The following is a 23,854-nucleotide window of genomic DNA, read 5'->3' as shown; positions in this document are numbered from 1 at the left end:
TCAGTTTGCTTTCACACTGGGAGAGATGAAGTTAAGCTGTTGATCAGTGTGCAGCCATCTTTTGAGGAACCTTCAAGTTGTTGTCTTTGATAAATAAATTTGAGCCTGCATTCAACACTTGCCATCTGTTGTACACAAATTTTAAAATCTGTTAATATGCTATTGAGCGGTCACAGCTGAACAGATAAAGTTTGAGCAGATGAGTATCTACCAGCTGAAGGTAACCCTAACAGTAATATTTCTCTCCATTTTTTGGGGGGGGGGGGTAGGTTAGGATTGTCAAGTCAGGATTTATTTTGTCTTAGTTTCTTGTGTTTGATTCAGTCATGATTGGATAACATCCCTGTCTGGATCTTGCATGTGTTGTGTTTTGAGATGGAAGTTGTAATAGGAGTATTTCTCTTGTTTTAGATTATATTTTGCGTTTGCTGGCTTCTTGCACATTGTGTAATATTCACTGGCATGATTTTTGTGATTAGTGATGTTGCACAGTAATGTCTTAAACATACCTGTAGGAGGTATATCTTGTCTGTTACTGGTGGTGGTGACAAGAGCTTGACTAATGTCACACTTCATTGTGATTTAGCAGTAGTGATTTTTTTCTGTTTTGCAAAATTACTTGGTGTTTAAGTTTGTGAGGTTTCTTCTGAAAATATATGCTTGGGGCCTTCTTCGACCTGATGTTCAGTCAGTGTTACTTGGTATGTGTTTAGCAGCCAATGCAAACATATAATAGTTGGTAGGAGAATGAAGCAGCTGGTTAAAGCTCTTGACAGGCTGTAAGTTCCAATTGTCAGGAATGTAGAGGATGGAGTAGAGCATCTGCTGTTTGTTAGTTCCTAACACAATGGAACTTTCTGTATACTTGCCTGATACTGTAGTAGTGTCCTTACCGAAACTGCTTTTATTTTTTATTTTTTGTTTAAAATTGCATTTTGAAAATAGTTTGCGTAAATTGAGAATGATTAACATGTCTTGATCATGGCAATGATTTTAGGTGGAACATCTCTTCGGAGAGGTCGTGGTGGACACCGTGGTAGAGGAAGATATTCAGTCAGAAGGGATGGTCCTGTGAAGTTTGAAAAAGACTTTGATTTTGAAAGTGCCAATGCCCAGTTCAATAAGGAAGAAATTGATAGAGAATTCCAAAGCAAACTGAAAATAAAAGGTATTTTTTTTCACTTTCTGTTACTGTTTCTTGTTTCAGCAAGCAGATGTTCTTGTCAAAATCATCTTATTGTGTTGAGATAAGACTGGAAGTGTGTGCACATTTGAAAAAACTGTCACAAGTGGCAGTTGTGGAAAATAAGGATCTTCATCAGTGAGGGCCAGTGTAACAGTTGTAACTTTTTGAATACAGTGTCGGTTTTCATCCAATTCAGATGTGGGTTGTCAGATCAGATTGACTGAATCTCTTCAGTTCCAGGGCTGCAACTTCTTCCTTACCCATAATACCCTGAACGCAAATCTACTGTCACAGATCTCATTTGCCATTTGAGGTGTTAGGTCATACTTTGGATAGCTCCAAGTACAAGTGCAGTTTTTCAAAGTTGTATCCTTTGTGGCAGATTTCCATAGTCTCCTCCCTTACCAAGAACATTTTTTTTCTCTGTAGCTTAGTTTCATTAGTAGTGCTAGTCTTAGAATGGGGTGTAGGTGTGCATATTTTAGGAAGGTTATAGATACGCATGTATAGGATAGGTTCTTATGATTAATTCCTTAGTTTAACCATGTGTTTTACTAATTGTTGCTCAGTATTCTTTATTCTAAATATTAGGTTCTTTTCTTTCACAACTCTTACAGTCCGCCATTATTGGTGTGTGTGTGTGTGTGTGTGTGTGTGTGTGTGTGTGTGTGTGTGTGTGTGTGTGTGTGCTTTCATCCATGGCTGCTGGTCAGGGTTTTAAAAAGTTGTGTGTGGGCATAAGATTCCACCCCAGGACAGACGCTCCCTTTTTTTATATTGTTTAGGTGCCCCTCATCTTTACACTTCATGTTAGGCTTGTGGTTTCTTTCATCACTCAAGCCTTACAAACCAGACTGGAAAAGCTTGTAGTGAAGGGAGTGCTTCCTCCCTAGAGAGGGTATGTCACCCCTTCCTCTTCTGCAACTTCTCCCTGAGCCAAGAGAAGAAACCCAGGGGGTAGGCAGATAAAGGCAAGGAATCAAAACAGGGCAAGACCAAGGAAAAGTTTAAGGAAAGGAAAAATCAGACTCTGAGAAGTCATATAAGTTGTCTCTGGATCCATCTTTGACTTCAGGATCCGATCCCCAGGTACTGAGACTTTTGGAGCTGACAGTCTTTTAGCATCATACGTACCCTTCTCTGTCTAGGTTTTCATCAAATCCAGTTATCCCCAGACTGCATTCTCCAGTACTTCGAGAGAGGAGATTGTCCAGACCACCGTTGGTGGTGTCATCCCAGTCATTGAGAAGTCTGACCAAACAGGTCGTCAACAGAGTGATAGTTTCTCAGGGCGCAGGTACAACTCGTAGTTCTCTCGGTAGCATCTTCTGGGAACATAACAAGTGCTGGTCCATTTACCCCTACTTTGGTCTCTTTTATGAAACCAATTCACCCATTGGCACTGATAGTTTCGGGCCTGATCTCCCACGGAGAGTCTTTGGCATAGCCTGTAACTCAAGTGACAGATTCCACTCCTTTTTCTGGCTAGACATGTTTGGAACCAAAAGGGTCTTGGAGACAGATTTTTGGGGCTTTGGGGGAGGATTCAACTCTGAAGCTTTTGGAGCAGTCTCTGTGCTTCAGCACTGGAAAGCTCAGCATCAAGGTCTGCCTCAGGGTTGAGGCCCATCGGCTCTGAGGTTTCATTTCTGTCCAAGGACAGGTAAGTGTTGCCAGAATTGGTGGCATCTTCTGCTTTCGGACAGGTCCTTGTGATGCAGAGGGAAATGTCACTTTCACCCAGATTGGTGCCATCTGAACCCTGACTGGAATCTTCTTCTCATCCTTCTGTCAGACAGGGACAGTTGGTCCTGCAGTCTTACCAGGCAGCCTGCTGTATAAACTCCCAGTCTGATTCTGAACCCTGAGATCCTCCTCCACAGACAGTTCAGAGAAAAAAGATGTGCAAATGGAGTCAATTAAACTCTTCTCCAGTCTGATAAAACACAAACTTGGATGAATGCGACTGTTCCCTAAGATCCCCCTCTGAAGATGTCACTTTTGCCGAGATCCTGAAGTTGATGAAACAGAGAAGTGGGGTGGTCCACAGCTAATCTTTTTCCAGATGATTCTGTGTTCCTGGAAGCCTTTGGGTGCAGCCCAACTTGATCCTGGTTGGTACCGTTCGTTGATGCGCTTATTGATTTGATGCCTCAGCAGGCATAGAAAAGGACCCTGATGATCCCCAAGAAACCAGATAGGATTCTCTCTGCCCTGCAGAGATGAAACATTAGAGTAAAGGTCCTCCTGTGGATGCAGTGGTTGTAGCGGCGAGAAAGACGTAACTGTCTGAAGAGTGCTTCTCAGTTCATCCCTCCAATAGGGAATTTAGAGATATGGACCGCTTTGGGAAATGGACACATGTTTCAGTGACTTTTGCACTCAGAGTGCTGAATTACTTGGCTCATGTCACCAGATTTCAGAGTGACTTGACTAAGGAGATATCCGGGTCTCCACAGGTGTTTTATTTGTGGATTTTCAGAATACAGTGGTCTCCTAGCTGTACACCCTTTAGTTTACCTCCAGTGTGGGTGTGTGTCTGTTCTCCAGTGCAGGTGATGGCACAGCAAGGGCAACAGACACTGACATCACCTTTCTCCATCATGCATGGATGTGCCTATGCAACTTTGTGGAAGGCTTCAGGACATCATTCACCGGTGCTTCCTGTAATGGATTCATCATTTGGACCTAAATTAAAAAAAAAAAAAAAAACTCTGACCAGGAGTCAGCAGGATAATGAGACTCTCTCTGCAATAGACATCTGTTTCTCCATGCCTTAGAGGTCCTTCTCTAGGTTTTAAGGGGCTGGGAAGATAGGAGTCCTTAACAGCAAACTCATAGCAATAGACCCTGTCATGGCAGAGGAGGAGGTAACAATAATGGACGTCATCCTAGAGGCAGAATTGGACCACATAACCAGGGTTTTCACAGCCCATTATCCAAAAAGCCCTTTTAACTCCCTAAAGGGTTGCCTGAGTACTGTAGTTTGGAGGCAGTCATGGGGGATGGTTCTCATGCATCCAGAAGCCTGGCAAAGCATAACCACACATTTATGGGTGCCAAACTTAATTTCCAGAGGTTATTCTACCCCATTTTCCATTTCCCCTGTCAAACAGTAAAACGTTCTATTCTACCCAGTCAGTGGGAACTTGTCATTGCAGAAGTTTTCAAGCTAATAGAAAAGTGTCATCCAAACAATCCCTGAAGGCCATCTAGAATCAGGAGTCTACTCAAGGTTCTTTCTAGTACCCAAGAAAACAGGGGACCTCATGCCCATTTTGGACTGGAGTAATTTGAATCAGTACGTCATGCAGACAAAATTCCCTATCACACTTCAGTACATATTGCCTCTACTGAGGAAGGATGACTGAATGTACTCCATAGATCTCAAGGACACATGAAGATAGAGCATCTAGAAAATATCTATCTGATATTTATCTAGTCTCTCATATGATGGCTATTTATTCTAGATATATCTGTCTAGAAGATAGGATCTTGTCAAGGTAGAGAAGCATTCATGGAGGTTTCTTTTTTCCATCTGGGAGCCAATCGTTGTCACTTGAGAGCCCTGCCTTTCAGTCTCACCACAGCCCCTTGAATGTTCAAAGTTATGGCAGTGGTATCAGTGCATCTCCGCCTACAGGGGATCCAGGTTTTCCCATACCATGACGATTGGCTCCTTACCACTACAACTGACAATCTGTTATCGCACCACCCGGACCTTCTGCTCCAACTGATTAAGGATATAGGCATCCTGGTCAGTCTGACCAAAAGCCAGCTTTAACCATCCCAACAGATGGAATTTATCGGATGCCACCTGAACTCGTGTACAGATTGCCCAACTTCTAAGCTACTTCACAATCCAGCCCACCAGCAAGGCTGGTGTTAGGCCTAATGGCATCCACAATTGTCATGGTACCACAGCAAGGGTCTAGACGAAAGTTCTTCAGTGGGTATTGGGGATGTTCTTTGTGTTTCACTGTTGCAGTCATTACAACTGGGTTATCCTGCTGGCAGGCTACCCTCAATCGGCCTGAATTCCAAAGTCTAGGTCCGGCGTCGGTTGCTGTCGCCTCTTCCCTGACGTCAGTGCGCCAGGGGTATAAAAGATGCAGCCGACGCCATTTTCTTCAGTCTTTCTTGTCACGCGGTGCCCGAAGCAAAAGCAGTTCAAAAGTGCCGGTCGGCCGACTCCTGAGATTTTCGTGTTCGAATTTCAGATCCAAAGTCCTCACTAAAAGTTAAGTACCCCGTTGGGGTAACTTTTTTCTTTCTACAGACTGATGTCAGAAAAAGTTAATAATTGTATTTCTTGTGGGAAGCAAATACCTCATAAGGACTTTCATTCTTACTGTATTCCTTGCCTAGGCCCTGACCACGATGTTGCTAGTTGTCGGTTTTGTGCTAGATTTAACCAGCACACTATTAAGCGTCGGTACGATTTTGCATTTCACTATTTTGGCAGAAGATTTTAACTATGCAATGTCGTCAGATAGCCATCCGACTACCGGAATTCACAAGAAACGCAAAGAAAAGGACAGGCATCCGACGTCCAAAACCAAAGAAGAGACGACTTCTAAGCCAATTGCCGGTTCTCAGTGAGGCGCCTTCGCAGCCCCTGACGACCGCTACTTTAGATTCGCAGGCCGCTACCGACACCCACGTGGAGTCGACCAGGCCGCTGGAAGCTCAAGGTATTGGACTTTCGGAAACTATTCCCTCAGATGGGTCCGGAGCCGCTGAGCAGGCATCTGCTTCTGAGGGTGTTTTCAGACCTACTCAATTATATGTTAAAACGACTTCAGCTTCAAAGGCAAAGACTAAAGAAACAAGTACAACAGCCTCATGGACAGGTCTCCATGCCTAAAAAACAGATGCTCAAAATGGCCGAAGACCTAATTACTTTGATCAGGGGTTCCCATCCCCCTCCTGATAAGAGGCCTAGGCAAGAGACAGAATATCAATCTTCAGATCAGGTTTCCATTTCATCTGATTCCTCTTCTGATCAGGAATACTCTTCCTCTCTATGAGGATTCTGATGCTGAAGAATCTATCCCTTCAGCCTCTCCTCCTGAGGATTATTCTTTTGGGGAAACTTTACATGCCATGAGGGAGCATTTCCACTGGGAGAGCCAAGATTACTCAGAATCTAAGAAAAGGCTCAGAGACTTCCTTTTACTACCACAACATAGCCCCCTAGCTATTCCACCTGTTAGACATTGTAGATGATGTATTTTCAGAGTCCAGTCTGACCCCTGACTCCTTACCTCCAGCTGCTGTTAAGTCGGACAGGTACTTCAGGGTTCCTGACTCTCATAAATTCCTTTTCAGAAATCCTGCTGCTGACCCAGAAACTCTCTCTCAGGGTCCCAAAGGGGTCAAGGCTTCCACTGCAAAAAACCCTACTCCCTCTGACAGGGATTCTAGGGCACTGGACAGATGGGGAAAAAAAAGATTTACACTTCTGCTACCTTGGCTATAAGGGCTTTAAATTGTCAGGTTAATATGCTCAAATATCAGCAATATATTATGTCACTGCTTAAATAGAAAATGTTGATGCATTCTGAATGTGCAGAAAACAAAGAAATGCAGGATTTATTGCATGCAGCTTAACAAGTTTGAAAGCATACTTTGCAATGTGGTTTTGATTCTCTGGAGGCCTTCTGCAGGGCTGAAGTTACGGGTTCTGTCATTAGGAGGCATGCTTGGGTAAAGGAACAAAATCTACTTGATCATGTTAAGGCAAAATTATTAGATGCTCCTTTACAGCATGATGCTTTGGTGTTAAAGCAGAAGAGGTGTTAAAGAAAATGGAGGACAAAGCTAAATCTATGCAAACAGTCAAGGATTTCTTACAGGTACAGCCACCAAGATTTAGCAGACACTGGCCTACAAAGAATTGGTCCTTTCCAGTGTCAGACAGGCCACAAAGGGGCAGATACAGACGCCCTAGAGGCAAATCCCAGCCCCAAGGTTTGTACAGTTCTAAACAATGGGGTGCTTCTACCTCCAAAACTGGAGAAGACAAATCACAGCCATACAGGAAACTGTCCCAATGACTTCCCCCTGCCTGCGCCAAGCACTAATCTTCTGGCAGCAACTTTAGGGGGAAAACTAGCACTTTTTTCTCAAAATTGGCACATATCCCAGGACAAATGGGTCTTAAACATAGTGTCACAAGGCTAGAAGTTTCACTTCCATACCCTGCCAAGGGCAAACGGTTGGCAAGACCTGCCAAAACATCAATGGGCAGAGGCACAAAAACAAGTCGCATCCCTCATGGACATGAGGGCAATTCAACAAGTACCAGAGCAAGAGCAGGGACAAGGTTTCTATTCAAGACTGTTCTTGGTACCCAGGAAGGACAAAGCCTGGAGAACAATACTGGACCTATCTATTCTAAACACGTCTGGATATTCCAAAATTCAAAATGTTGACTCTACAGCAGCTTCTGCCCATGTTGGGCAAGAAGGATTGGCTTGTGACTTTAGATCTAAAAGAGGCATACCTGCATGTCCCAGTCAGGCAAACATGCAGAAGATACCTCAGATTCAAAGCTGGCTCAATGCACTACCAATTCTCTGCACTGCCCTTTGGCTCATCTACTGCGCCCAGGGTCTTCACAAAGTGCCTGGCACCAGTAATTGCATTCTGCAGACAAAGAGGAATACAACTATATCCTTATTGGACGACTGCCTCATTCAAGCAGAGAACAAGGACATTCTACTACAGCATCTGGCATTTGTAAAGAGATTACTACCATGCCTAGGGTACACAGTCAACGAACAGAAATCAAAACTAGTACCTTTTCAAGAGAGAATGTTCCTGGGTGCAATCTTAAATACAACTGCCCAGATGGCTTATCTCATGCCAGACAAACAAAGGCAACTGACTACCTATTTCAAATTGTTGGCAACAAAGGCCCAGTTATCTGCAAAAAAAGTTCTGCAGGCTTTGGGCTTCATGGCATCCTGCATTCTACTAATTCCATATGCAAGACTGCATATGAGGAAACTTCAATGGTACCTAAAAAGTGTTTGGACTCAACATTGCCACAGCCTGGAAACAGTAGATCTGAAGTAGGATATTCATTTGTCTGCAACCTGTGGGTTATGGATCCGATATCGGATCCGAACCGGCATGGTTTTCCAGCTATGGATCCAAGCTCTCAGCTCCTCCCCTCACCCATAATGCCCTGCTCTACCCTCATGACCTCAGATCTTGTTTGCCGCGCTGGTAACTGGATGTGGGTACATAGCTCTCAGCTAAGTGAACTCTTTTCTTGTTTAAAAATAGAAAATTTTTTGATTCTTTAACTAAATTTGTGTGAAAGTAGTAGGTTTCCCTTTAATATAGACTGTTTTGAGTTTATTTTAAGTTAAAGTAATAATTTTATTCCCTCCTCGCTAAAAGGAGTGTGTGTGTAGGCCTGTGTGTTTTTGTTGTTTAAGTTACTTTCTGTAACTTTAGGTTTTATAGATTATGGCTGAACAGCCTAAATCTATATTTTCGAAATACCCGAGTGTGGCCATAAGCTCTCACCGCTGATGGCCACACTCGTGTGTTATGTCTTGGGGTTGAACACCTCACATCTGGTTGTTCCATTTGTGCAGGGTTCAACCCCAGGGCACTGAGGAGCGGAGGTCCAAGCTGGTCTTGGCGGGTCTTTACCGGACTCGGCCCGCCTCCGCTCCTTCGGGACTACTGTTTCTGCAGTTGTTCCTGTGGCACCCCTCCTGCTCCTGGGACTCAAACTCCCGCTTCTGGAGAGGAGAGGGATGCAGCTAAGGACCGGAGGGAGAAGCACCACAAGCGGGCCGAGACCTCTGTTTCGCCCCGCCAGCCAAGCTGGCTTCTCCCGGCTCCGTTAGGTCGGTTCGGTCTCCTCCTTCGCCCGGGTCCCCTGTGTGCTTCTCACCGGGTCCTGAGGAGGAGGAGACCCGATCTCCGCCGAGGCTATCGAGGAGGCACTCCAGGCCTACCTCGGTAGCCTCTTCGTGATCTACCCATAGCCTTTCTGATGCTGATCTGGACCGGTTGATGAGAAGGTTCATCCAGGCCCAGATGCAGATGGGAGTGTCTTGCCTCCCTCGGGAGCTCAACACCCTTTTAAGCCTATTGCTCCTTCTCCGACTCCGCCATCCGGGTTCGGAGCAACTGGAGCCGAGCAGCTTCGAGCCGGGAAGGTCGGAGCCGATAGTACTTGGTACCCGGATCCGACCCTGCCCTCGAAAGCGCCGGACCCGATCTCGGAGCCTGATCCGAGCCGGATCCGGGGATCAGTGCTCCTTCGGCGCCGCTCTGTGTCGGAGCGCACTGTCCCTTCGGATCCGAGTGCTTCGGGCGCCGCCCGATCCACTCTTCGATCCGAGGGGGAGCCATTGTCGGATCCTTTGGTCGCAGGTCGGCTCCCCTTCGCTTTTGATGTAGTGGAGAGGGCTCTGTTGAGGGTCTCGGACCCCGGCACTTGCTTCGGCTCCGTCCCTCGCTCCTCTGCACTGGGCCAGGCTTCCACCATCCGCCCCTGGGACAGCCCGCTTGTGCCCCAAGTTGCTCCCATGGAGCAATTGCTGCTTGCGAGGACTCCTCTGACAGCCCCCAGAGGAGGCCCCTCGCAAGCATAATGCGTGCAAAAGGAGGCACATTGACTCCCGAGTCTCTCACTGAAGACACGGACTTGGAGGAAGGGGAAGGCTCCCCACGGTCACCCCGAGGATGTCTCCTTCGGAGACATCATGGAAATGCTCAGATAGGGGTGGTCTGCCCCAAGTCTTCCTCGGACGCAGTCCGTGTTCTTGGAGGCATTCAAACGGGCCCGTCTACCTCTTGGGTGTCCTCTGCCGACCCTGGTGGACCTTATACCACCAGGGCGTGGAAGGAACCGGACACCGTGGAGCCAATTCCCAAAAGACCGGATAGGATCCTTAGTCCGCCTCCGACAGGACCCATTGGAGTAAGGGGCCTCCTGTAGATGCCATGTTGATGGCGGCGCCACAAAGAGGAACTGGCTCAGGAGAGTCCTCAGTCCACCCACCGAGCAAGGAGTCTCGGATGATGGACCGCTTGGGGAAGCGGATGTTCAGTTCGGCGACCTTCTCGGTAAGGGCGCTGAACTATTTGGCACATGTTATTCGGATGCAGCGAGATCTTATTAAGAACACGCTGCATCCCCTGAGTCCATTTCGGAGGAGGACAGAGTTCTGCACTCCACCAAAATGGCCACTCTTAGGTCAGTCACAAATACTTATGCGGCTACTCTCCCATGCAACGGAGGCGCCAGAGCTAAGTGGGACAGGACTGGTCACTAGATCGCCAGGCCTGGCTCCACTGCGATTTTTCTGAGCCCTTCAAGGCGTCGTTGCATAACCCCTTTGATGGTTCTGCTCTGTTTGGCAAGACCGCTCATGACGTTGACCCAGAGCGAAGGACGGAAGACGCTGTCTGCCGTCGGAACTGCTCTGCACCCCAGAGGCCCTATTCTAGGAACCAAAAGGGTCAGAAGAAGATGTGGTTCGAAGTCGCAGCAGTCCCAGCCTGCTCCGGACAACCAGTCCTTCCGTGGCAGAGGAGGACAGGGAGGACGCCGCCCTAGAGGCAGAGGGGCTCCCAGAAACTTCGGGTCCAGGGAACCTTTCTCTGAACGGCCCGCAGCAACCCTGAGGGTTGCCCGACTGCTCTACTCTGGAGGCAGTCGGGGACGCTGGGCACCTAGCGGCATGGGAGTCCATAACATCGGACCGCTGGTTCTCCAAATCATATCCAGGGATATCGCATTCCTTTCCTTCACCTTCCAAAGTTGAAGTCCCTCCCAGACGCTCCACCCGGTCAACGGAGGTTTGGCAGAAATTGGCCACCTGCTAAAGAAAAGAGCCATCCAGCCCGCTCCCCAGACCAGATCGGATCAGGGTTCTACTCAGATTCTTTTAGTGCCAAAAAAGACGGGGAACTAAGACCAATCCTAGACCTCTCTCTCTTGAATCTGGCAGTCCCCAAAGAAAAATTCAATGGTCACTCTGCAATCTATTCTCCCCTTCTGGGAGAAAATCACTGGATGTGCTCGAAATTTAAGAAAAACCTTCCCCCAAGGGGGGGGAAATTTTGAACTTGAATTTCAGTACATCCATAGATCTCAAGGACCAAACATGCAGACAAAATTCCTATCACACTTCAGTACATATTGCCTCTACTGAGGAAGGATGACTGAATGTACTCCCATAGATCTCAAGGACACATGAAGATAGAGGCATCTAGAAAATATCTATCTGATATTTATCTAGTCTCTCATATGATGGCTATTTATTCTAGATATATCTGTCTAGAAGATAGGATCTTGTCCAAGGTAGAGAAGCATTCATGGAGGTTTCTTTTTTCCATCTGGGAGCCAATCGTTGTCACTTGAGGCCCTGCCTTTCAGTCTCACCACAGGCCCTTGAATGTTCAAAGTTATGGCGGTGGTATCAGTGCATCTCCGCCTACAGGGGATCCAGGTTTTCCCATACCATGGCGATTGGCTCCTTACCACTACAACTGACAATCTGTTATCGCACCACCGGACCTTCTGCTCCAACTGATTAAGGATATAGGCATCCTGGTCAGTCTGACCAAAAGCCAGCTTTAACCATCCCAACAGATGGAATTTATCGGATGCCACCTGAACTTCGTGTACAGATTGCCCAACTTCTAGCTACTTCACAATCCAGCCCACCAGCAAGGCTGGTGTTGAGCCCTAATGGCATCCACAATTGTCATGGTACCACAGCAAGGGTCTGAGCGAAAGTTCTTCAGTGGGTATTGGGGATGTTCTTTGTGTTTCACTGTTGCAGTCATTACAACTGGGTTATCCTGCTGGCAGGCTACCCTCAATCGGCCTGAATTCCAAAGTCTAGGTCCGTGGGTTGCTGTCGCCTCTTCCCTGGCGTCAGTGCGCCAGGGTATAAAAGATGCAGCCGGCGCCATTTTCTTCAGTCTTTCTTGTCGCGGTGCCGAGCAAAAGCAGTTCAAAAGTGCGGTCGGCCGACTCCTGAGATTTTCGTGTTCGAATTTCAGATCCAAAGTCCTCACTAAAAGTTAAGTACCCCGTTGGGGTAACTTTTTTCTTTCTACAGACTGATGTCAGAAAAAGTTAATAATTGTATTTCTTGTGGGAAGCAAATACCTCATAAGGACTTTCATTCTTACTGTATTCCTTGCCTAGGCCCTGACCACGATGTTGCTAGTTGTCGGTTTTGTGCTAGATTTAACCAGCACACTATTAAGCGTCGGTACGATTTTGCATTTCACTATTTTGGCAGCAGATTTTAACTATGCAATGTCGTCAGATAGCCATCCGACTACCGGAATTCACAAGCGCAAAGAAAAGGACGGGCATCCGGCGTCCAAAACCAAAGAAGAGGCGACTTCTAAGCCAATTGCAGGTTCTCAGTGAGGCAGCCTTGGCAGCCCCTGGCGACCGCTACTTTAGATTCGAGGCGCTGCCGACACCCGCGTGGAGTCGACCAGGCGCTGGAAGCTCAAGGTATTGGACTTTGGAAACTATTCCCTCAGATGGGTCCGGAGCCGCTGAGCAGGCATCTGCTTCTGAGGTGTTTTCAGACCTACTCAATTATATGTTAAAAGCGACTTCAGCTTCAAATAAAGACTAAAAACAATTACAACAGCCTCATGGACAGGTCTCCATGCCTAAAAACAGATGCTCAAAATGGCGAAGACCTAATTACTTTGATCAGGGGTTCCCATCCCCTCCTGATAAGAGGCCTAGGCAAGAGACTGTATATCAATCTTCAGATCAGGTTTCCATTTCATCTGATTCCTCTTCTGATGAGGAATACTCTTCCTCATGAGGATTCTGATGCTGAAGAATCTATCCCTTCAGCCTCTCCTCCTGGGGATTATTCTTTTGGGGAAACTTTACATGCCATGAGGGAGCATTTCCACTGGGAGGCCAAGATTATTCAGAATATAAGAAAAGGCTCAGAGACTTCCTTTTACTACCACAACACAGCCCCCTAGCTATTCCACCTGTTAGACATTGTAGATGATGTATTTTCAGAGTCCAGTCTAACCCCTGACTCCTTATCTGCAGCTCCTGTTAAACCGGACAGGTACTTCAGGGTTCCTGACTCTCATAAATTCCTTTTCAGAAATCACTGCTGACCCAGAAACTCTCTCTCAGGGTCCCAAAGAGGTCAAGGCTTCCACTGCAAAAAACCCTACTCCCTCTGACAGGGATTCTAGGGCACTGGACAGATGGGGAAAAAAGATTTACACTTCTGCTACCTTGGCTATAAGGGCTTTAAATTGTCAGGTTCATATGCTTAAATATCAGCAATATATTATGTCACTGCTTAAATAGAAAATGTTGATGCATTCTGAATGTGCAGAAAACAAAGAAATGCAGGATTGTGCATGCAGCTTAACAAGTTTGAAAGCATACTTTGCAATGTGGTTTTGATTCTCTGGAGGCCTTCTGCAGGGCTGAGATTCTGGTTCTGTCATTAGGAGGCATGCTTGGGTAAAGAACAAAATCTACTTGATCATGTTAAAGGCAAAATTATTAGATGTCCTTTACAGCATGATGCTTTGGTGTTAAAGCAGAAGAGGTGTTAAAATGGAGGACAAAGCTAAATCTATGCAAACAGTCAAGGGATTTCTTACAGGTACAGCCACCAAGATTTAGCAGACACTGGCCTACAAAGTGGTCCTTTCCAGTGTCAGACAGGCCACAAAGGGGCAGATACAGGCGCCCTAGAGGCAAATCCCAGCCCCAAGGTTTGTACAGTTCTAAACAATGGGGTGCTTCTACCTCCAAAACTGAAGAAGACAAATCACAGCCATACAGGAAACTGTCCCAATGGCTTCCCCTGCCTGCCAAGCATAATCTTCTGGCAGCAACTTTAGGGGGAAAACTAGCACTTTTTTCTCAAAATTGGCACATATCCAGGACAAATGGGTCTTAAACATAGTGTCACAAGGCTGAAGTTTCACTTCCATACCCTGCCAAGGGCAAACGGTTGGCAAGACCTGCCAAAACATCAATGGGCAGAGGCACAAAAACAAGTCGCATCCCTCATGGACATGAGGGCAATTCAACAAGTACCAGAGCAAGAGCAGGGACAAGGTTTCTATTCAAGACTGTTCTTGGTACCCAGGAAGGACAAAGCCTGGAGAACAATACTGGACCTATCTATTCTAAACACGTCTGGATATTCCAAAATTCAAAATGTTGACTCTGGCAGCTTCTGCCCATGTTGGGCAAGAAGGATTGGCTTGTGACTTTAGATCTAAAAGAGGCATACCTGCATGTCCCAGTCAGGCAAACATGCAGAAGATACCTCAGATTCAAAGCTGGCTCAATGCACTACCAATTCTCTGCACTGCCCTTTGGCTCATCTACTGCGCAGGGTCTTCACAAAGTGCCTGGCACCAGTAATTGCATTCTGCAGACAGAGGAATACAAATATATCTTTATTGGACGACTGCCTCATTCAAGCAGAGAACAAGGACATTCTACTACAGCATCTGGCATTTGTAAAGAGATTACTACCATGCCTAGGGTACACCGTCAACGAACAGAAATCAAAACTAGTACCTTTTCAAGAGAGAATGTTCCTGGGTGCAATCTTAAATACAACTGCCCAGATGGCTTATCTCATGCCAGACAAACAAAGGCAACTGACTACCTATTTCAAATTGTTGGCAACAAAGGCCCAGTTATCTGCAAAAAAAGTTCTGCAGGCTTTGGGCTTCATGGCATCCTGCATTCTACTAATTCCATATGCAAGACTGCATATGAGGAAACTTCAATGGTACCTAAAAAGTGTTTGGACTCAACATTGCCACAGCCTGGAAACAGTAGTTACTCTCATTCCCTGCCTGCAACAGGAGTTTCGATGGTGGGCGACGGCCTGTCACCAGAACAAGGGATAGCCGTTCACTCTACCCCCAGCCACACAGATATTAACAATGGATGCATCGGATTATGCCTGGGGGAGCCCACATGGCAGGAAGATATATTCAAGGCACATGGTCCGCAAACCAAATGCATCTACATATCAATCAAAAAGAGATGCTAGCTGTTCAAAATACCCCGACAGCCTTCAAAGACCTACTTCATCCGGGACAACTACTGATAAAGACAGACAATAGCCACGGTCGTATGGTATATAAACAAGCAGGGAGGCACTCATTCTTACCCCCTTTGCAGACTGGCCATGACTTTGTGGGACACAGCATTGACTTACCAAGTACATCTGCAGGCACAATTCCTGCCAGGAAAGATAAATACTCTGGCAGACGAACTAAGCAGAAACCTCATGGATCCCCACGATTGGAAATTGGATCCACAAGTCTTCAGCATGGTAACAAGGAAATGGGGATGCCCGGACATAGATCTATTTGCCTCACCTCACAACTGCCAACTAAAGAGATTCTGCACAAGGACTTATCACAGAAGCATGGAAAGTGGATGCCCTATCTTTCAGCTGGAAAAAATTAACAGTATATGCCTTTCCTCCTCTGCCTCTCCTCCCCAAGGTACTCCTAAAGGTCAGACAGGAGAAGCCAAAAATGATACTGATTGCCCCAGACTGGCCACACCAGTACAGGTACCCAGTCCTAAGGAACTTGTCTCAATGCCCAGCCTGGACCTTACCTCAAGTGCCTCATCTGCTGTCCCAGCAGAACAATCAGATCCTGCACAGCCAACTCAGGACCTTAAATCTGGCAGCATGGCGGATAATGTAGTCATACAAAACACACCTCTCACTAAAGCGGTGATGGATGTCATTTTGGAGGCCAGGAGGCCTAGTACTAGAAAATCCTATGCTGGAAAATGGAAGAGATTCTGTGCTTGGAACCAGGCACAAGGAATTGACACAGCTGTACCAAATATTCCTCAGATTTTGCAATACTTGACTGAGATGCTGAACAAAGGCCTATCCTTTTCATCTATAAAAAATTCGTGCCTCTGCCATTTCGGCTCATTACAATACAGAGCCACCAAACTTTTCTCATCCTTTATTAAGGCAGTACCTCAGAAGGGCCAAAAATATAAGGCCTCCAAGGAGATCACCAATACCTGCATGGGGCCTCAATTATGTCTTGGAAAAACTCACCCTGCCTCCTTTTGAGCCAGCCGCTACAGCTGATGTAAAGTTTTTATCTTGGAAAACAGCTCTGCTCCTAGCAATAACTTTTGCAAGATGAGTCTCACAGCTACAGGCACTCATGGCTGTGGAACCTTTTATCATTTTTTATCTAGACAGGGTTTCTCTGAGGACAAACCCGACATTTATGCCTAAGGTAGTCTCCAGTGTGGGCCCTTAACCAAACTATTCATCTGCCTACCTTTTATCCAAACCCACAGAATAAGGGAGAGAATTCTGCATTCTTTGGACATACACAGACAGCTACACTTCTATTTGAACAGAACCAAAGCTTTCAGAAAGACAGAGCAATTACTAGTGGCATATGCTGCAGGATCACAAGGAAAGGCTATCTCAAAGCAGACTATTTCAAAGTGGATAGGCCACTGCATTCGTTTCTGCTATTCACAACATGGCAAGCCAGTACCTAAGGGCATTAGGCCACATTCAACCAAAGCAGCAGCCACTTCAGCAGCCTTCCTCAGGGGAGTACCAACCAAAGATATTTTAGAGGCTTCTACTTGGAGTTCAGTGCACATCTTCACAAAGCACCATCACTTACCACTCTACTCTAAATCCAGGGCAGGCTTTGCCACTACAGTTCTGCAGGGCCTAATAGCCGCTCCTAATGCTATTTAGCTCCAGCCTCCCAACCTTAGCTTTGGGATTCAACCCAATTGTAATGACTGCAACAGTGAAACATGAGGAACATAGTACAGTTGTGTACACTTACCATAAATGTAGATGTTCGAGTGTATTCACTGTTGCAGTCCAGGTTACCCACCCGCCATCCCCCATTTCTTTGCTGGAACTTATTTGTACTTCTCTATTCTGTACAACCTATGTGGTGTATTTGCTTGTAGATGAAGGCAAAATATATACTTTGATGCATGCATGTTTTATGGACATATTTTAGCCTACCCTTTTGGGGGCACCTGACATCTGGGGCAAGAAAAACGGAAGAAAATGGCGTCGGCTGCATCTTTTATACCCCTGGCGCACTAACGTCAGGGAAGAGGCGACAGCAGCCGACGCCGGACCTAGACTTTGGAATTCAGGCCGACTGAGGGTAGCCTGCCAGCAGGATAACCCAATTGTAATTAATGACTGCAACAGTGAATACACTCTAACATCTACATTTATGGTAAGTGTACACAACTGTACTTTACGTGGTCTGAGAGGTTTCAGCAATTTCATTCCAAAATAAGACTTGCTCAGATTTGCAAGCAACACATATCCTGGTGGATAACATGGTCTTCTGTGGCAGATGGGCATCCATTCCTTGCAACCCCCCTCCCCGACAGTAGTGACAATGGACTTCTCTTCTAGGATGGGATCGCATTTCAAGGAAAGATGGTCCAGTATACTTGGTCACATCTAGAGGTCAACCTTAATGTTAGTGTTATGGAGATGGGAGCTGTCCTTCTAGCATTGTAGGCCTTTCAGGACACTAATCCTACAGGTGCAATCCAGGTGCAGATCATCAACGTTTTGGTAGTCTGGTACATTAACAGGGAGGAACCCATTCCTACTCTCTATACCATGGGGCCATGAGAGTCTGGGAGTGGCGGTGTCTTCACATTGGTTTCTAATAGTAATGCATATCCAGGGATTGTCCACTGTTCTGGCCAGCAAGTTGAGCAAGTGGTCCTTCAATCCAACAGTGACAGCCTTGATAATCAATCACTGGGACCAATCTTGCTGTGACCTGTTTCCATCCCAGCTAAACCACAAGTGCAGCAGTCACTTTGCCCTGATCCCTCCAGAGGGACAGTCACCAAGGGATGCTCTAATCCACAACTGGCTCCTGGGTCGTCTTTATGCCTTTCTCCCATTACCTTTAATGAACAAGGTTATACAGAAAGCTAGAATGTGCAAGGCCAGGGTGATCCTCATTGCCCTTTCTGCCCTCTTCAGACATGCTTTCCCTTCCTGTGGCCTCTTCTAGTACATCCTCCATGGAAGCTGTATCAATATCCAGATCTGTTGACACACCATTCCGGACTAACGCCTCCTGACCAGAAAGCCAAGAAGTTAACTGCTTGGTTGCTCCAGTTCTGATATTAGCCAGAGATGCCAGGCTTTCCTTGTCTGTTCAGATTCTGTCAGCATCCCAGAAATATGCCACCATGAAAATGTGCCACACCAGATGCAAGAGGTTATCCATTTGGAAAGCATCCAAGGGTCTAGATCCCTTTTCAGCTCCTGTTCCATCTGTCCTGGAATTTTTTTCAGAACTTTTTCACAACAGGTCCAGTTACTCAGCTATCAAAGTTCAGTTGGCGGCCATCTCTAGCTTTTATAGACCAGAAAAACCTGTAGCCTCCTTGAGACTTTCCTGAAGAGAACCTTTCTCCTTCGACCCCCTATCCGAGACCAGGCCCCTCCTTGGGGCATTGTCACGCTATAAACATTGACTCAGCCATTGTTTGAGCCGTCAGCATCAGTGGATTTGAAGTTCCTCTTTTGGAATACAGTTTTTCTGGTGCTTGTAACATCAGCTAAGCAAATATCCGAGATGCAAGCACTTGTCCTGTAAAATAACCATATTTGTTTTTTCTTAAGGACAGGGTTTCACTTAGAACTAATGCTTCTTTCCTTCCTAAAGTGGCATTTAAAGCTAATTAAAATCAGTCCAATCTGCCAGTCTTTTTTTCCACGAGTTTCAAATGTGCTGAGCATTCTTTGCCAGCTTAGGTTTTATTTTCATAGGACTAAACCTTTCAGAAGGTCAGATCATTTGTTTGTCGCATTCTTTAAACCAAAACTGGGCAAAGCTGTAGCTGAAGTTAATCTGTCTAGGTGGTTATCTGATTGTATTTCATGTGTGTTCAACAAAGAGATTGTCCGTACAATCTATACCAAAAGCTCATTCCACAAGGGCGGTAGCAACTTTACAACCTTTGCAAGTAGATGACCAAGTAGCTGCTGCACAGAAATAGTCAATAGGTAAACTGTTTTTACACTTCTATCCCATTATAGACTGGATGAGCAATCAAAATTTTATTAATCTTTGGCTCTACCATCCTCCGAAATGTCCTTCATTGATACCACCCAGGCCTGTATAATTGGGAGACTGTCCCATAATTGAATCAGACAAAAATAGGCCATGATACGAAAGTTGTGTACTTAACATAATTTTAGATGCATGTTGTCTGATTTTTGTTGGTTCAGCATCCCTAAACCTGCCCCATCACACATTATGGAACTGATCCTGAGTAAGAGTTAGTTCACTACCATATAGCTATAGTGATTTCCTTTTGGATATAATTTTTCAGGGGGTAAAATTGATATGAATCAGTAGAGTGGAGTTCAGGTAATTATGGGTAGAGTGTGGGTGGGAGCTCTGTAACTGATGAGCTTCAGATTTAGTCCCGAGGTCAGATCCGGTTGGATCTTTCAACCCACAGTAGAACCTGAAGAAAATCAGAAAACATGGATCTAACATTATGGTAAGTACAGAACTTTCGATCTGATGTCATTTTTATTCATTCTTCAACTTTTGGGTTTGGATCCGATACTCAGATCTGACTCAACTTCTTCCAGATCATGGGATTCTTGAACTCTTTATCTTCTCGTTTTTACCCATGAGTCCCCACGTACCTAACATACCCCAGATTTTGTATGCTGCCATTGTGAGCAGACATGGATTGCAGTGTTAAAAGTTTTATGTAGTTGTTTTTCTCCTTCAGTCTAGTTTTATTTTAAATTCTTTCTCTTCAATACCTGTACCTCCCTTGAACATTTTTTACCGTTACATTATTCCTTTCCTCTAACCGACTTTTTCTAGTAATCCTTTAGTACCTTACATTACCATCACTGGTCATCTTTTCTTTCCCCTTGTGGTAAATTTAGTACCTTACAGTACTATTTATGTTAGTCTTTTCATTCCTCTTTATATATATATATATATATATATATATATATATATATATATATATATATATATATATATATAAATCTTGTTTGTATTTTCTAAATATAATTTTATTGTATTTTCTTTTATTTGTTAAAAGACTCTGATAATCCTTCTGGCTATAAAAAATGTTTCCTGTGGGCACAAGATTCCAAACTCTGAAGCCCACAAGGAATGTGTATACTGCTTAGGTCTGAAACACTTCGATGTTGAGTATGACATTTGTGCAGGCTTTAATTGTCAAGTTTTAATTGATTGGAAAAGCAAAGTCATACCTACCTTCCAAGTCCCCTCCTTCGATTGCTGTGCTCAAACCCTTAAACAGACAAAAAGGGGGACTCTGCCAAGTACAAGAAGTCATGTAAAAGGTCTCCTGATTATCCTTCCACCTCAACTTCAACTTTGGCTTCTTCGTCAAAGCCACCAGCAAAACTTTTGAATATTTGGATCCAACCACTTTGGATCCGAAGCCTAAAATTGAAAGATCACTCGGATCCATACCCTCTTCCCCCTTGACGTTGGAGCCTGTCTCTTCCAGGTTGCCATTTCTATTCCTTGAGCAGTCGCCCAGAAGTCTTTCTAGGCCCTCAACAGCTTCATCTCTCTGATCCTTCAGGAGCCTATCCAAAGCAGATGTGGATAGGATGATGAAGTTTCTTAGGATGCAGATTCAAATGCGAGTCCTTTTGGCTCCAACCCCATTGGGTCTTTAGAGCCACCATAGAGCCACACTTTCTCCTCTGATCTGTCATTTGGTGTTAGAGCCATTGGATCCAAAATCCTTGGGGGCTTCTTCCTCAGATCTGAAAATCATTGCTGCTGTGACTTCAGTGGTTTCTTTGAGTCTGCCGACACCAAGCACCTTGAAACCGGAAGGCACTCTGAGCCAAGTGTCAGCGCCACCTCTGGAGTGTTGGAGTTGACGCCAAAGCTTTCAGAATTATCTCATCACCTCGGAGCCTTGGCGTTTGCTCTGGTCTGACTCTGTCCTCATGTGGGACTTCAACAGAACGGTGGAGATCGATGATCTGAGAAGTTCTGTTGGATCTGTCGCTTTCTGCTTCTCCTATGTGCGCCGCTTCAAGGTAGTGAAGAGTCTTCTCTCACCTAGAGAACAGACATCCTTGTCCTCTTCGGATCGTACTTCCTTGTGTCATTCTGTTTTGCATCCTGAGCCTCAATCATCCCTTCCCACTGGGACAGTCCGTCCAAACTAGTCTGCAGTCCACTCATCAAGGTTTTACCTCTTCAGATAATTCCTTGGGCCATCCGATCGAGGAAGTCCCTCAAAAATGAATGTACAAGAGAAGGCACTTAGACTCCCAACAGTAGTCTCTCGCTGAGGACACTGATTTTTGATGAAGGTGAGGGATACCCCAGGTCACTACCTGAGTCTCCTTTGGCAATATCTCGGAACTCCTTAAAGAGAGAGAGAGGTGATTGGTTTGCAAATAACCCTTCCCAAGAAGAATCATTGTTTCTGGAGGCTTTCAGGTCTCGCCCATCTACTTTCTGGGTGACTTCCTATGCCGATGAGCTTGTGGACCTGGTCTCTCGGTGGGCATGGAAGGAACCATCGAACCAATTCCTAAGAGACCAGATAGAATTCTTGCACCCCCCGAAAGACCATTTACACTGGGGTAAAGGAGTACTGGTTGATGCCGTGGTTGTTGTGGCAGCCACAAGAAAGTAACTAGCAGAACAGGGTTCCTCTCTTCACCCCCCCCCCCCCCCAACAGAGAGCCGAGGTTGCTGGACAGGTTTGGAGAGAGTGTCTGTGCTTCAGTGACCTTTGCTGAATTATTTGGCACTTTTTACCAGATTTCAGAGAGATTTGATCAAGGAGCTTATCAAATCTGTCTGGGTTTATGTCTTCCAAGGAAGGGAATAAAATTTATTTGCAGCTCATGTCTAATTTGTCCATAAGGTTAATCTCTAACATTGCGGAGGTACCTAGTGGGTGGCAGGTTCAAGCATTTTCATTAGGAGACATGCCCGGATGCACTTGTGTGATTTTGAAGAACCCTTTGTGTCTTCTTTCGTCAATGCATCCTTTGACGGAACCTCACTTTTTGGCCTCAAGGTAAAGGGTGCACCCTCCAGGTGCCAGCAAGAGGGGATGACTCTGCTGTGGGTGTACATTTTTCTACCCCTCAAAGGTCTGTTTGTAGAAACCAGTGATGGGGAAGAAAGATGTGCTTTAAGAAATCCCAGGGTCCTTTCCAAGAGTTGTGTGGAGATGGTTCCCGCAGAGACAAATGGGGGAACTCGGATGGAAGATGCCATCCCCATGGCAGAGGTGGTCTGCAGAACCAGGGATCTAGAGATTCTTTCTGTGATAACCACACTCCAAAGCCAATAACACAGCATCCATGGGACCAGACAACATCCCAGGCTGCGTTCTACATGAACTACAGAACGAACTGGCACCCCACCTAAGTACCATGTTCAATCATAGCCTCGCCTCAGGCTTTCTGCTCGCTGAATGACGCAAAGCGACGGTTGTCCCACTCCACAAGGAGGGAGCCACCACGGACCCTGGGAACTACCGCCCCATTAGCCTGACGAGCCTGGTCTTCTAGGCCATGGAACGTATAATCATGGAACTTATAAACAAAGACATTGGTAATCTCCAAACTCTGGACTCCACCCAGCTCACGTTTGTAAAAGGCAGATTATGTCTCCTAAACCTGATAACTTCTTTGAAGCAGTCACCAAAGCCGTAGAAGAGGGTAAGGTGGTTCACACAGCCTATCTAGATCTTGCCAAGGCTTTCGACACCACCCCCCACTCTGGAATTATAGATAAACTCACTAAACTAGGTATAAATCCGTATGTCACAAGATGGTTTGCCAACTGGCTCACTGACAGAACCCACACTGTGAAAGTAGCAGACTCCAAATCCGACTTCAGACCAGTGACAAGTGGAGTACCACAGGGTTCAGTCCTGGGTCCTCTCCTGTTTGGTATCTACTTCTCTGAAGTACAGGCTAACACAGAAGGTCTTTGGCTAACGAAGTTCGCAGATACTGCAAACTAGGGGCCATAATCGAAACTCCTAACGATGTGGACATCCTACAAAAGGGACATGCCTGGTGTCAGTCGTGGCCTCAAGCTCAATGCCAAAAAGTGCATTGTCATCCCCTTTGGTAAAAACTCTGTACCCATGAACTGCAACATAGGCGGGTAGTATACTTAATACCAAAAGTGTGATGAGAGACCTTGGGACACAGGTGGACAGTAGTCTCTCCTTTGATAATCACATCGCCACAGTAGTCAGGAAGTCCTTCTACGTGGCAAACTCATCACAAAAGGTTTCTGATCCAGAAAGAGAGGTCATTGTTCCCCTCTACTCATCACTCATTAGACCCAGTATAGAGTACAATGCCCCTTTTGGGTATGTACCTCACAAGACATGTACAACAACTAGAAAGGCCGCAGAAATACCTCACAAAGAGGATTGCCAGCCTCAAACAAATGCCTTACGCAGACAGTCTCAAAAAACTCCAGCTTTACTCCGTCGCATATCGCCTGCTCAGAGGTGATCTCTGCCTAACATACAAGGCTATGTCAAACCCAGAGCTGTTGGACATGCTCCACTTAAAGAAG

At 45.7% G+C, this 23,854-nt stretch overlaps 1 protein-coding gene across 1 annotated transcript in view; it reads left to right on the top strand.

The window, feature by feature from the left end:
- LSM14A (LSM14A mRNA processing body assembly factor) overlaps nt 1–23,854 on the top strand; it is a 612,302-nt gene that overhangs the window by 212,544 nt on the left and 375,904 nt on the right. The window contains exon 7 of the mRNA XM_044081890.1: nt 998–1,168. Within this exon, the coding sequence (XP_043937825.1) occupies nt 998–1,168 (171 nt within the window). The remainder of the gene's footprint in view (nt 1–997; nt 1,169–23,854) is intronic.

Source organism: Protopterus annectens, chromosome 8.part1 (assembly GCF_019279795.1).
Source record: "Protopterus annectens isolate FY-2018-M chromosome 8.part1, PAN1.0, whole genome shotgun sequence".
Lineage (NCBI taxonomy): Eukaryota > Metazoa > Chordata > Ceratodontiformes > Protopteridae > Protopterus > Protopterus annectens.
This window is presented reverse-complemented; position numbering and strand designations above follow the sequence as displayed.